Source organism: Cricetulus griseus, chromosome 2 (assembly GCF_003668045.3).
Source record: "Cricetulus griseus strain 17A/GY chromosome 2, alternate assembly CriGri-PICRH-1.0, whole genome shotgun sequence".
Taxonomy (NCBI): Eukaryota; Metazoa; Chordata; class Mammalia; order Rodentia; family Cricetidae; genus Cricetulus; species Cricetulus griseus.
In genome coordinates, this window is record NC_048595.1 from 397094878 (window position 1) to 397109368 (window position 14491).

Consider the following 14491-nt stretch of genomic DNA (forward strand, 5'->3'; position numbering starts at 1 on the left):
TGTCAGGGACTGGGGGCATCTGAAGTCACTTCTCCGTGGAGAGGCACGGGGACAGACGACAGATGGAGCCTCATGTAGACCTTCAGTGTTCTCCAAGGGAGAAATGTAAGCTCCAGAAACTGGAGCAACCAGTCTTTTGTCAGTAGACCTCTAGGGACCTCAGGGCAGACAGGAGACAATTGATATTCATCTTCACCTCATTTTATTGGCTTTTGGGTGCTGCTACTGGGGTGGTAGTCTTCTGTGCCCTTGCCTTTCTCCTGGACAATGTCTGGATAAACAGTTTGGTTCTCAGCTGAGACTGTCCACCCTAGCTGAGCATGTGGGCCTTTTCCCCTGCCTCCTTGGAGACAGTAGTAGGGTCACATGCTGATAAAGTGCCTTGGTCACAACTCCAGCTGTGCCTCTGTTGTAGCAGCTCCAGACTTCTCCCTCCCAACAGACTTGGAAGTCCTACAATGTGGCTACGGCCCACTCCCTGAAAGCCTTCCCATTGTCTGGGGAAGAGACAGCCTGGAAACAAGCAAGTCAAAAGCAAAGCAAGAAGCAAAAGCCCTGTAACAGAAGGCTTGAGCTGGATTTATCAGATGCTTTGTTTCTTTTTTTTTTAAGACAGGGTCTCATGTTTCTCACAGTGGCCTCAAATCTTTCTATGGAACATGTAAGGGTAAATTGAATTTCTGATCCTCTTATCTTCACCTCCTGAGGACTGGGCTGACGTGTGTGTGTGTGTGTGTGTGTGTGTGTGTGTGTGTGTGTGTGTGTGTGTGTGTGTGTTTGTGTGTGTGTGTGTGTATGTGTGTTCCACATGTATGTGTGGATACCTCTGGAAGCCAGAAGAGGGTTTTGGATCCCCGCCATGTCTGGTTTATGTGGTACTGGAGATGAAATCCAGGCCTTCATAAATGCTAGACAAGCACTCTACCAAATGAACTACATCTGCTGCCCCGAGGGTTTTCCAGAGGGTGAAGATGGAGGAACACAGGAGGAGCCTGCATTCCCAGCCTCTTCTCTACCCTTCGATGATCCCACAGTTACACTGGGAAGTAGTGATTCTGAGAATGCTACAGAGGGAATGTTTTCTAGGGTAGCTAGTGAAAGCAGGCAATGGGGTCATTTAAGGATCTTCCTCCCTTCCTCCCTCCTTTCCTCCCTCCCTCTCTTAAGAATGCACATTCCCCCCACCCCCACCCCAGACCACTGTTCTGAGGAAAGAGAACCTATGGAGGACATGCTTTTTAAAAAGAAATAATAGGGCTTGATTTCAAAAAAATGATTCCTAAGGGTTGGGGTCCAGGAAACCATGCCCAGATGTGGTTTTGACTCTCCCTGGGCTCACCATAATGGGTGTGTGCTAGCTTGCACATCCTTATGGCCACTGTGTACATCCACAAGTTCATTACAGGGCAAGGAAGGACTGCCCACCCACCTTGCAGGGGTGTCTGATGAAGTAAGACAGGCACATCTCTGTACCCAGCCCTCTCTGGGTATCAAAGAGTATGGGAGGCTCTGATTAAGGAAGCATTTTCCTGCTTGATGAAAAAATAATTCAGTTACCAGCCTCTCCCTTTGGTAGATTATACACTATACATAGACATAAAATGGGAAAGTCACTCCTGGACATACCTCAAGTTCTGTGTCCTGTTTAGGGACCGTGGGCCTCCTAGAATTAGTGTTTATAGCCCAGGACCTAACTGATGTCTAATCAACAGTCCATAATAGTCCTGTACAGTTGGATAAGCCTCCACCCATTCACACACCCATTAAACACAATAATAGTAAAATTATGGTGGCTTGTAATTACTGTCATCTGTAAGGGACCCGCCTCACCACTTTCCTTCCTTTTGTCATCATAGACACCATTATGTCATGTCGTCCCCTGCCCTAGCACTAGCAGTCATGGTTCCCATTTCCCTGCTGCAGGACAGGCATACTGTGCAAACAGAACCAGCCAGGCTCTTTCTCCATTGTACTGGAGGCTCTGGAGAGGACATGGTGCTAGGCAGGTGGTAGCTGCAGCTGAGGCCGGGGCAGCAGACCCCTCAGCCCTGCAAGGATTCCATGAGCTGGTCTTGTCTTTCTTGTATCTAGTTGTTCTTTCAGCTCTATGAACTGCCCACTTGCCAAAGTATTCTCCATTGCTTCATTTTGTCCATTTCTTGCAACCAGAGGGTCCAGATAAGCAAGCTTCCTTCTGTAGTCAGTTTCCAAAGGTGGCACTGCTAGACTTGCTTCTCAGGCTTAACCTTGAATCATTTCTCACAACTGGTGTTCACTTGTGTCCCCCTGCTCTGCGGGTCTGCTCGGCGTCCCGTGTTGCTCTGGGGCTCTTCCCTCATCCTGTTTCTCTGGCACCTGTCCCTCATCTTGCTTTTCTGGCTCAGTCACTCTACTTAGCAGAGTAGGTTCTCATTGCATGCTTAGGAATGACAGTGGCTAGTGACCTGTCTGTGGGACAGACATAGGCTGGGCATGGCAGTACACACTAGGAATCTTAGCATGTGGAGGTGGTTCAGAGCTAACCTGGGCTACATGAAACCTCATTTCTAAAGATCAAAGGGGAGGGAAAAAATGATGAGCAAGAGCAAAGGTAGACAGGTGACAGGAAGGACTTCAGGTCACTGTGTTTTTATAGAAGTTTGTACTGAAGGCAAATGACAGGGCTCAGACTAGGACTTCTGACTCCATTTAATGCCACTATGGGTGTGCTTCCCCATCCTGTGTTTTGTAGCTGCCTCCATCTGGCTCATGTCCTGATTCACAGGGCACTAGCCTGCACAGATGACACACAGCTCTGGAGAGCCCTTTCCTACAGTATTTGCTCATGTAGGAATTCACCAGGACGGAGGGGGCACTTAGACAAGCATTCCAGCCAGGAGGTTGGTGAACAGGGGTCAAGTGTATGACTTATGCCTTCTGAACCTGGGGCAGAAATCATTAACCCCATCTAAGTGGAAAACAATGCTCAGGGAAAGACTGCACACTTAGTCAAAATCACATTTTATTTAGTAATATGAAAATCTTTCAGCTTTAAGTATTTGCCAAGTGAGTGGATAGTTAGACATATGTCCTCTGAGAGTGTGTGGACAAGCCCATAGACATTTTTGTGTTAGCATTATTACAACCCTGGCTTTATTAATACTCAAACCTTGAGTAAAATGTTCCCTGAGTGTGACACCCTTTTCCCTAAGGCTGCTTCTCAGACTCCAACAATGACAGGTCTCCGAAACTAAGTATTCACACTGCCTGAGAATGTGGAGTGGGTGTGGCTTGTATCCTTGACCCTCTTAGAGAAGCTCCTATGGGCAGATGGGGTTAGGTATCCTGGCAGTTTCTCTTCAGAGTTCTGTATTTTCACTTGTAAATACCTGGGAGGTAGACATGGTTGCATTAGACGCTGACCTACTCAGGAGGGGTAAAAAACTCTACTTCTTTCTCTTGAATTACATTTCATGCAGAGCCAATGACCTCTGCGGAGGGTGGCACTGTAGTGCTGGCTCCTGGGATTCCCCACAGCGCCACTACCTCTGTGGCTGATGCACAGAGGGACCTGCCCACCACACTGGCAGCAGCTGTTCTCCTTAGGAGGGGGCACCATCTACTGGGAGAGTTGCTTGGGTGTTTCTTGGAAATTAAACAATTCATGGCTCTATTTCATGCCACCATTCTGGCTCACATTCTGAGTTACTGTACTATGCTGTGTCTGTGAGGAAGTGTAAGTATGTTTTTGTATATTCTGGATAACATCACTTTTTAAAGCAAGTATAAGCAGGTTGGGCAGAACCCCTATGGACTCTGGGCCCCAGGTATTGTGGGCTGCTTGTAATCCCAGCACTCAAATTAGCTATAGAGTTAGCCAAGAGTAACCTTCAACTTCTGGTACTTTTGCCGCCCCCTCCCAAGGACTGAGATTACTGGTGTGTGCCACTGTGCTCAGGGTATGTGGCACCGAGGAGTGAAGCCAGGACTTCATGTGTGCTGGGCAAGCACTCCACTGACTGAGCTACATCCCCAGACCTCTGTACCTCTTCCTGAGACTTGGGCGCTGTGATGGTGTTTCCTCCTGGATCCGAACAGAGGTGAGGTTCAGGGCCTTGGTCCTACAAAGGCAACAGTTCTGTCAGTGAGAGATGGCTCAGCTTCCCCAGTCTCCCATGGAAGGTCTTCCGTGCCTTATACTTTCCAAGGGTCATAAGCAATACAAAGGAAACATCTGATACCATCTCCCTGAGCCTGAAGCATGAGGGTAGGCTTTCTTCTGTGTTCTTTTACAGATTGAACAAAATAAATAAATATTTGAAGGGTGTCACGTGATGCTAAGCTATAAGTGGTCAGAGATGAGGAGAGGCAGGAGGCTTAATGGTTTCCTTTGTTTGTCTGTGTGTGTGTGTGTGTGTGTGTGTGTGTGTATGTAAGCACACATATGTATGCATATGCATGTGGAGGCTAGAGATTGATGCTGGGTGTCTCCTTTGTCACTCTCTTAACTTTTTTTCTTATTTTTTAAAATTACATTTTAGTGTGGGTTTTTTTTTTTTTTTTTGTGCATGTGTGTACATGCCATGGTGTGTGGAAATCAGAGGACAACATTTGGGACTGGGGTCTCTCCATCTGCTATGTGATCCTAGGTATCTAGGTTATTAGTCTCAGTGGTAGGCATCTTTACCTGCTAAGCAATCTTGCTGGCCCCTTGCCATATTCCTTGAGGCAGGGTCTCTGAATTTGGAGCTCACTAGTTTGGCTAGATTGGGTGGCCATCAAACACCAGGGCTTTTCCTGTCTCTATTTCCCACATGTCACCAACTGCAGCTTCATGTGGGTGCTGGGATCCAAACTCAGGGGCTGGGAACCAAATTCCCTGGGCTTGTATGGCAAGCACTTACCACTGAGCAATCTTTCCAGCTCCCTTAATGGTTTCAGTAGTTTCAGGAAAGTTAGAAGCCAAGCCATAGACAGCACCGTCAAAGAACCATGTCAGGAAGACCATAGCATTTTAACATTAAAACTGCTTTTTCCTTTGAATGGGGACATAGGTCACTCAGTGGTACTTGCCTAACATGAGTAAGTTCTGAATTTGATTCCATCAACTGAGTAATACACACGCTATAAAACCCTCATTTGAGGGCTGGCGAGATGGCTCAGCAGCTAAAAGCCCAGGTTACTCTTCCAGAGGTCCTGAGTTCAATTCCCAGCTACCACATGGTAGCTCACAACCATCTGTAATGAGATCTGGTGCCCTCTTCTGGCCTGCAGGCATACATGCAGGCAGAACACCGTATACATAATAAAAACAAAACAAAAAAGACACCAAAAACCCGTCCTTTGAAAAACAGATGAAGTCACTAGCCACATAGCTGCTCACAATCTACAGTAACTAGCTCCAGAGGATCTGATAGCCTCTGGCCTCCATGGACACTGGAACTACATGTGGTGCCCAGATACACATGTGGGCAAAATACTCATTCACATAAATAACCTTACAAATTGTTTAAAAGGCTAGCCTGGATTACATGAGACACTATCTGAACAATAATACTAATGATAATAGTTTTGGATCTTCCTTCTTTTCATGTGCTGGGCTCAAGCCCAGAACCTCCATATGCTTAGGTAGTTTTCTACCACTGCACTGTACACACTCTCATTGCTAAGTGCTATTTTTCAAAGTAGAAAAGTGAGACATGGCCATATTTCATCCACTCCAATCCTTGTTCCAACTCTGCTATTTAAAACTGTCTGGTGTCCTGCACCTTCATTACCCCACATAGTGCCATGGAACAGCTTTCTATCTTCCCTGTTGGGGCCTTCAGTGCTTCCTACAGCCCAGGCTGGAGGCACCATCATGCTGGTGACAGATGACAGTGCCTCTGCAGAGTCAGCCGAGAGGAATTTATGTCCTCTTCCTTGTCTCACTTTGTCCTCACTTATGTCCTCTTCTTTGTCCTCACTTCACCAGGTTCTGAAAAAACCTGCAGGTCAAAGTAAATGATGCAGGACATAGCTTCACAACTGCCCACCCTGAATGACAGAGCTCCACAACTGCCCACCTGGATAACAGAGCCCCACATCTGCCCACCTGAGTGACAGCCCCACAACTCTCTGTGTGTGTGCGCGTGTGTGCGTGTGTGCGTGTGTGTGTGTGTGTGTGTGTGTGTGTGTGTGTGTGTGTGGTGTGTGTGTGTGCTCGCTCTCCTGTATAGAGCCAGAAGAAAGTTTCAGGATGCCCTTCTCTATCAACTCAGTGTCTCTCAGAAAACCTCTCCTGCTGTGGAACAATCTTTTTGGACACTGTGAAGATCTGTTGCTCTCGTTGGTTTAATAAAGAGCTAAATGGCCAATTGCTAGGCAGGAAGAAGTTAGGTGGGACTTGCAGACAGGGAGAGAGCTCTCTGGGATGAAGAGGGTGGAGTCACCAGGAGATGCACGGAGAAACAAGATGAACATGCCATGTTGAGAAAAGGTACCAGGTAGAGCATAGATACAAAATATGGGTTAATTGAAGTTATAAGAACTAGTTAGTAACAAGTCTAAGCTATTGACCGAATATTTATAATTAATAAGTTTCTGTGTGGTTACTAGAGTTGGCAGGTGGGACAGAATATTCCGCCTACACTCTTTCTAGACCCAAGTCTCATTGCTTTTAGGTTTGGCTGGAAGTTCCAGGGCTCTTCCTATCGTGCCTCACATCTCCCTGCCCTGGAGCTGGGTCACAGGCCACATCTGATGTGTTGAGACAGGGTCTCACATAGTCCAGAGTGGCTCCAAGCCCACCATATAACTGAGGGTGACCCTGAACTTTTCATCCTACTGCCTTTGCTTCTGTAGTGCTGGGATTATAGTCCTGTGCCACCATGTCTGGTTAATGGAGTGCTAGGTATCAAACCTGGGGTTTATGTATGCCAGGTAAGCATCTAACTTAGCTAGACACCAAATCACTGTTTACTGTCTTAACCCATCTTCCAGAAAAGTGCCTGGAACACAGTATATATGGGCTTGCCTGGTGACTGCAGTTGGTGAGTGAATCCTAGTGTTGTCTGGTCAGTCATGTCTTGTGACCTTCTCTACAATGCACCTGACCACAGACCACTGCTCAACATCAAAGAAGAAAATTATTTTTTTCAAGGCAGTCCGCCCTATGCTGTTTCCCTGAGAGGCTTTATGCACCTCCCTTTCCATAACATTTTTTTCTTAATTCTTTTTCTCATCCTCATTGCTTGCTTGCTTGGACTTTTTGAGGCAGTGTCTTATTATATGTAATAATCTGGCCTTGAACTCTGAATCCACTCTGCCTCAGTCTTTCAGGTACTGTCACTGGGATCCAGGCATGTGCCAACAGGTCCAGTTCCATCCCACTACTCAATTTTTTATTACATTTGTGTGTGTGTGTGTGTGTGTGTGTGTGTGTGTGTGTGTGTGTGTGTGTGTAGAACACACAGGTATCATGTCGGGATGATTTTAGGAAGTCAATTCTCTCCCTCCACAGTGGGTCCCAGGGATTAAACTCAAGCTTTCACAGCAAGCACTTCTACCTACCATCTTGTCAGCCAGTTAGTTCTCCCTTTATTACGATAAGTTTCCCATATGATTTGAATATGGGCCTGCAGAGATAGCTCAATAATTAAGAGCACTGGCTGCTCTTCCAGAGAACCAACGTTTGACTCTCAGCAACCACATGGCAGCTCACAACTGTCTGTTACTCCAGTTCCAGGGGAGCCACTGCCCTCTCTGGTACCAGGCACACACAAGCAGTATACAGACTTACATGCAAGCAAAACTCTCTCTCTCTCTCTCTCTCTCTCTATATATATATATATATATATATATATGTGTGTGTGTGTGTGTGTAAATAGAAAAAACCCAATAACTTTAATATAACATAACCTGACTTCCATAACCCTAATAGAACTCTTTGCTTTTCCGTGATCAGCATCTCACCTTTTTCTTACCTGTCCCCTCACCTTTCAAAGGCCATCCCTATAGGTATGGTAGCACACGCCTGTAGTCATGGGACTTGGAAGGCAGAGGCAGGAAGACTGCTGCAAATTCAGGGTTAGCCTGATCTCTATAAGTGAGTTTCAGACCAATCAGAGCTTTGTAGTGAGACTCTGTTTCCACATCTTTTCTTTATGAGTTCTATACATTCCTGCTTTTAGGTCCTTGTCATCAAAGAAGATACGTCCTGAAAATCTGCTGCCCTCTTCTTCGGCTTATTTACCATAGGCAAGAATTATAAACTGTCGACTGTCTCCTGTCCCTATTGAAAAATAATGGGGATGGTGGCACATCTTTTAATCCCAGTACTGGCAAGATCAGGCAGTGGACAGGGCTCAAGGTCACCTGAGCTATACAGCAAGTCTGAGGCCAGGCTACATGAGACCCAGTGTCAAAGGTGAGGGGGAGGCTGCAAGATAACTTACTGAGTAGAGGCGCTTGCTGCCTGCCAAACCTGATGGTCTCAGTTCAATCCCCAGAAGCCACATAATAGAAGGATTCTACAGATTCCTGAGACTGGTCCTCTGGTCTCCACATGCAAGCCATGATGCCCATGTAACACATATTCACAGGCACACACATCCAAGTCATGATGCATGTGCGCCAACACACATTCACAGGTGCACACATCTAAGCCATGACACAAGTGTGCCAACACACATTTACATGTACAATAAAGAAATAAATATTTGTTTTTAAAAAGGTGAGGAGAGAGAACTGGGCATGGTGGTTTGCACTTGTAACCCCAGGACTCCGGAGGAGATGCAGGTAAATTTCCTATCAGTTGTCTGGTCTACATAGTGAGTTCTAGACCAAGCAAGACCCTGCCTCAAACAAAACAAAACAAAACAGACAAAAAAATTCAAAACAATTTTAGATTTTAAGAAAAAGTGCCCAAGGGTGTTGTTGGGTGGTTTTTGTTGTGTGTCTGCACTGAGGATACATCTAGCACCTGTGCACACCAGACAAACACTCGGACACTCTACAGACTAACCTGTATTCCCAGTCCGTCTAGGAGAAACCTGGAGACCCTGAAATCCTTACTTTTCTTGGCTGTGGAGCATTCTGACTACAGCAAAGGAAAGACCCAACAGAGCCAGGCACAGGGGTGGACACAGTGGTGGACACGGCGGTGGACACTGTACAGTAGTGCCTGGGAAGCAAAGCATTTGAAGCCTGCCTGTTCTACATAGTGAGCTCCAGAGTTCTAGCTCCAGAATGCCAGGGCTATGTAGTGAGTCTCTGTCTTAAGAAAACAAAACAGTCGAGCACTGGTGGCACACGCCTTTAATCCCAGCACTCGGGAGGCAGAGGCAGGTGGATCTCTGTGAGTTCGAGGCCAGCCTGGTCTCCAGAGCGAGTGCCAGGATAGGCTCCAAAGCTACACAGAGAAACCCTGTCTCAAAAAAAAAAAAAAAAAAAAAAAAGAAAGAAAGAAAGAAAGAAAACAAAACACACGGGGCTAGAGAGATAGCTCAGCAGTCAAGAGCACTCACTGCTCTTCCAGAGAACACGGGTTTAATTCCCAGCAACCACATGGCAGTTTACAACTGCCTGTGATTCCAAGATCTGACACCTTCACACATACTTGCAGACAAAACACCAGTGCACATAAAATAAAAGTAAATAAAAAATTATAAAAAACAAAACATAAAACAAACAAAAAGCAGCTCTCTCAAAGAAGCTGACACCTGTGTTCTGGGGCATTCTTAACTGAGTGTCCCTCTTTCTTAAACTTCATGCTTAAGCCAATATTTTTATTAAAGCTGGGCTCAGTGGCGCAAGTGTTTAATCCCAACACTCAAGAGGAAAGGCAGGCAAATCTCTGTGAGTTCAAGGCCATCTTGGTCTAAACAAGTTCTAGGACACTTATCTCCAAAAACTAAAATTAAAAAAAAAAAAAATTAAAAAGCCAAACCAAATAAAATAGAAAAAGGCCCAACCAGAGCCTCACTTGCCTGGACGGTGCTCACAGTGGAGGAGGCACATGGCTCTTCTGGGCCCGGGCTGCCAGCGCTTTCCTTTTCTGAGGCCTCTGGGGTTCTCAGAGGCTTCTCAGGTGCTTCTGGACTGGAAGAGGCTTCTGAGAAGGCCCTGGGACTTCGGGGTGAACCTTCTCCAGAGGCTGGAAGACTACTGGGCCTACTGCCTGAAGCAAGCCTGGGGCTCGAAGGGGCTTTGGGTGGTGGAGGCCGACTAGGGGGTGCTGATGCCCTCTGGATAGAGGCTCCTTTTTTGGTCTGCTCTGCTCCTTCACTCGAGGTGCGGGTGCGGAGGAATACTTCTGGTGGGGAAGGCTGCTCCACTGGGGTCTGACCTCTGCTCAGGGATGGAGCCGCGGAGCACAGGGCAGCTCCCTCCTGGGATGCAGGAGAGGGTGGGGCCTGGGTGGGCCCGTTCCAGGCTAGTAGAGGCTCTTCTTCCTCTGAAGAACTTGCTTCAGACTGGCCGTCCTCCACTTCCTCATCTCTTAAGGACTCCTTGCTGTCACTGCTGTCCTCTCCATCTGCAGTGTCGGAGGTCAGCGCTTTTCTGGTTGCTGAGACAGACTCACTCTCACTGGTCACAGAGAGAGCCGAGGGGCTGGTAGGTGAGGTCACAGGGGTGGAGGCTGTTGAGGTTCGAACCGGGGGAGAGATGACTAAGGAGCGCCTGCTGCTGCTGTGGAAGGAAGGACATTCAGGGGGAGCAATCATATGCCAAGGGACACTTACAGTATGAAGAACTCATGAATGGAAAAGATAGAACATACAAAAGTGACAGAAGAAGTCAAGACAGACAGGGAAAGAGATTTACAATGTGTGTAATTACAGGACTGGAATTCAGAATATACCAACAAAAACCTGAGGTAAATCACCTCTTCACAGAGGGTTAAATAGTTGAAAAGCAGGAAAAGGATCAACAGGGGTGTCACAGAGCAGGAACCGTGAGCTCTCCTGCAGCACCAAAGACCATTCAATAGAGCTAGTAATCTGGAACCACAAAGCATAAGTCAAAGAATACCAGGGACACAAGAGAGGTTGCAATGAAGGAGGAACTAAGAGACCCAGTAAGGAGGAAAGACCACCTTGAGCAACTGGTGAGACCCCCCATTTCAAAAATTTGCAGAAAATATAGACAGAAGAAGTCCATTTATATAAAGTTTCAAAATGAGGGCTAGCAAGATGACTCTGAGGCTAAAGGCTCTTACTGTCATGCCTGACAGCTGTTGTAACCAGGCACAGTGGCACACTCCTAGCTCTTGGGAGGCAAAGCCAAGATAGTCATAAATTTGAGACTATCCTGGCCACATGGCGATACAGTTTCAGGCTAGCCTATACTACAGAGTGAGACCTTGTTATGGGGAATAGGGGGTGGAAAGAGGAGGACCACTATAGACAAAGCCGAGTCACCCAGTGTCTCTCCTCACTCATTCTTTTCCCACCTCTACCCAAGATGACCACTGTCTTAAACCCAGGACTTGCTGTTTCTATGCACATGTCATTTATTTCATAATATATTCACATATGAGATATTTGCATATTTTAAAATTTTATTGCATTTATTTGTGTGTGTGTGTGTGTGTGCGTGCATGAGAGAGAGAGAGAGAGAGAAAGAGAGAGAGAGAGCGCAAACACCACGGAAGTACATGTAGAGGTCATAGGACAACTTGTAGAAATTGGTTCTCTTTTTCTACCCTGTGAGATCAGGATCAAACTCAAGCTAGGCGTGTGCCACTGTGTCTGGTTACAACAGCTGATTGCCTAAGGTTGGTGGTAGGTATATGACTAATTGTTTTTTTCATCTTTAATTATACCTGAAATATTTGATGAAAAGAAAAATTATTTCCATGGGGGCACAGGGTAAACTGCAATGACCAAGAGCAAAAAGGCAGGGCCTGTCGTGACGTAGGGATGAAGATGCTGAAGCTGTGCCCACAGGGCACAAGACAAGCAGTGTCTCACTGGCTCACCTTGACAGTCCCTTCACCACAAAGACTTTGTTAGAATGCTGCTTCTCCAGTTTGCTCATCACTTCATAGAGAGTGTGGTTCAGCTAGAGCCAGGAAGAAAGCAGAAGCTGACAAATGGGAGTCCATGGCCATTCCCTCCCCAGTCAGCTTTCCCAAACAAAACCTCCTGGTCCTTGTACCACACCCTCATCTCTCCAGCACTGCCACCATCTGGCCTCACCCTACTCCCTTCCTCCTTGGTTCATTATGCCCCGAGGGCAGCAAAGGCAGCTTTCTCAAGGCACGGGGTGGGGTTTGACTTGAGGTTGTCACTTGTCTCGTGATGCAAGGAATAAAAGCTCATGTTAACATTAACTAAGCAAGTCAAGTTAGCAGTGAACTGTGGGAAGGAACCTGTGGCTATCTGTGAGTATAACATGAAACAGCAGAGAATCCTGTAATTTCACAGCAGAAAAGACCTCACAAGGTAGCGTTCATGGCTGCCTGTCACCGCCACTGGTCCTCCTCTAGTGCATCCACTCAAAAAATGGCCTGTGTTTGAACACCACTCCCCCCACTCTGAAGCAGCACCTGGGGCTTCACCACCTTGCTCTCAGGTCAATTACTCATGCTGGAGCTCTGGTTCGGCCAGTTACGGGAGATGGAGAAGACACTCTGATAGTGTGCACAGATGTGCATCTTAATAGCATTCAACACAATCACTTCATCAGGGGATAAAAGTCAACTCTGTGCTCCCTGTCTAAAGACACTGTGTGAACAAGGCCCACCATGGATCCCCCTGAGAATCCCACTGAGGCGTCTCTCACCTTGCTCATCTCTCTGTAGAACACATCTCTCAAGTTAGAGATGTTTTGGAAGACGGTCACATAACAGCCAATACGACTACGGGGAAAGAAACAAGCATGGGGTAAGAGCGGCAGGGGGCCCAGATAGCCACCAACAAGGCTCACCAGAGAAAGGCATCTGGTGTCCAGATGCTGATGATCTGGAATGTGACTCATGGCAGATGGGCCATGAGTACAGAAAAGTGAGGGAGACAATATTAGCACAGGCTGACATGGAAGCTGTCTGGCTGGATGTGGTGGGACATGCCAATGACTGGGAGGCAGAGGCAGGTGGATAGTTTTCTGAGTTTGAGATCAGCCTGATCTACAGAGTGAGTTCCATGACAGCCAGGGCTACATAGTGAGACCCTGGGTTTTTTTTTTGTTTGTTTTTTGTTTTTAAATCTGTTTTGGGCTTCTGAAGTGTTAATACAGAAACTGCTTTGCAGAATTTTTAAGAGCTGTAAAAATATAAGGCTGTATAATTATAATAAGGAGCAATTCTTTTTCTTTCAGCAATACATGAATTCTATGTGTGTATACCTCAACAGAATTCCCTAAAAATGGATATGGAAAGTTTATATCTGTGACAAAACAAGACAATGCAGAGCTTCCTCCATCTTGTATTCTTGCTGGGGCCATTTCAGGTTTAATTAGAATCCGGTCTCCTTGATTGAGAATCCCATGGAAAACTATACAACTCTAGTCCGGGACCTGAGGTCAGGATGTCCTAGCTAACTTACCTTAGCCTGTCTGTGTGGAAACCCCTCCAGCTGACTGTTTCTATTAAACTGCTTGCTTCTGTGACACCCCCACCCCTAGCATCTGCTGAGCAAGATGCCAGAACACAGTTTCTACCTTCAAAACCCCATATTCTGGATACTCAGGGTCACCCTTTAGTCCCCTAATACCTGAGTGTGGCCCCAGCCGGCTGGAATAAAGGCTTTCAATTGGCTCACCTGAGTTGTCCTCTCTGGTGGGCTCCCCATAACACTGAGAAATAAACTGTTTCTACTCTATTTAACTTTGGAGTCATGTGGGGCGTGATGGCACACTCCTTCAATCCCAGCACTTGGGAGGCAGAGGGCAGGCAGACATCTGTGAATTTGAGGCCAGCCTGGTCTAAAAAGTGAGTCCCAGGACAGCCAGGGCTGTTGTATAGAGAAACCCTGTCTTGAAGTCACATAAATGCAGTCAATAAAAAACAAAACAAAACAAAACAAAAAAACTGTATGCTAACAGCATGGTGACGATGCCTATAATCCTGGCCCTTGGGAAGTCCAGACAGGAGGATCAAAAGTCTAAGGCCAGCCTGGGCTACAAAACTAGACCTGACTTAAGAAAGGCTATAGACAAACTAAGCAATAAAACAGTTCTGCTTCAATCTTACAAAAGTGGACTTGGTGCAATGAAAATAAGATACTATGGAAGCTTTAAATCTAAAACACTTTTGTCTACCATGAAGTGCTGGCACTTTTGTTAGTGGGGATCACCTTCCCAGGGTCTATGTGAATCTGAATGCCTGTGAACCATGGTGACTTAAACAATACACAATTGCGCAATGAAATTTGGATGACAAAGCACTTCACTAGACAAGATCTCTCCTACCCAACAAATACCTTGTCCTCAAACCCAGAAAAGCTGGTGGGGCAAGGATGGCTCTCTGTGTCACAAGTCTAGAGAGATAAGGATGCTTGCCTAATCACACAGCCAATTAGTGGCAGGG

General features: G+C 46.5%; 1 protein-coding gene across 2 annotated transcripts in view; it reads right to left on the reverse strand.

The window, feature by feature from the left end:
- Positions 1 to 3021: 3021 nt before the first annotated feature.
- Bin2 (bridging integrator 2) overlaps positions 3022 to 14491 on the reverse strand; it is a 28123-nt gene continuing 16653 nt past the window's right edge. The window contains exons 8-11 of one of the 2 annotated variants that reach the window (XM_035440880.1): positions 12748 to 12823; positions 11942 to 12024; positions 9977 to 10647; positions 3022 to 3397 (exon numbers count right to left, since the gene is read on the reverse strand). In XM_035440880.1, the coding sequence (XP_035296771.1) occupies positions 3339 to 3397; positions 9977 to 10647; positions 11942 to 12024; positions 12748 to 12823 (889 nt within the window). In that variant the 3' untranslated portion in view covers positions 3022 to 3338. Of the gene's footprint in view, positions 3398 to 9976; positions 10651 to 11941; positions 12025 to 12747; positions 12824 to 14491 lie in introns of both variants that reach the window. The other variant, XM_035440879.1, reaches the window with a different exon arrangement.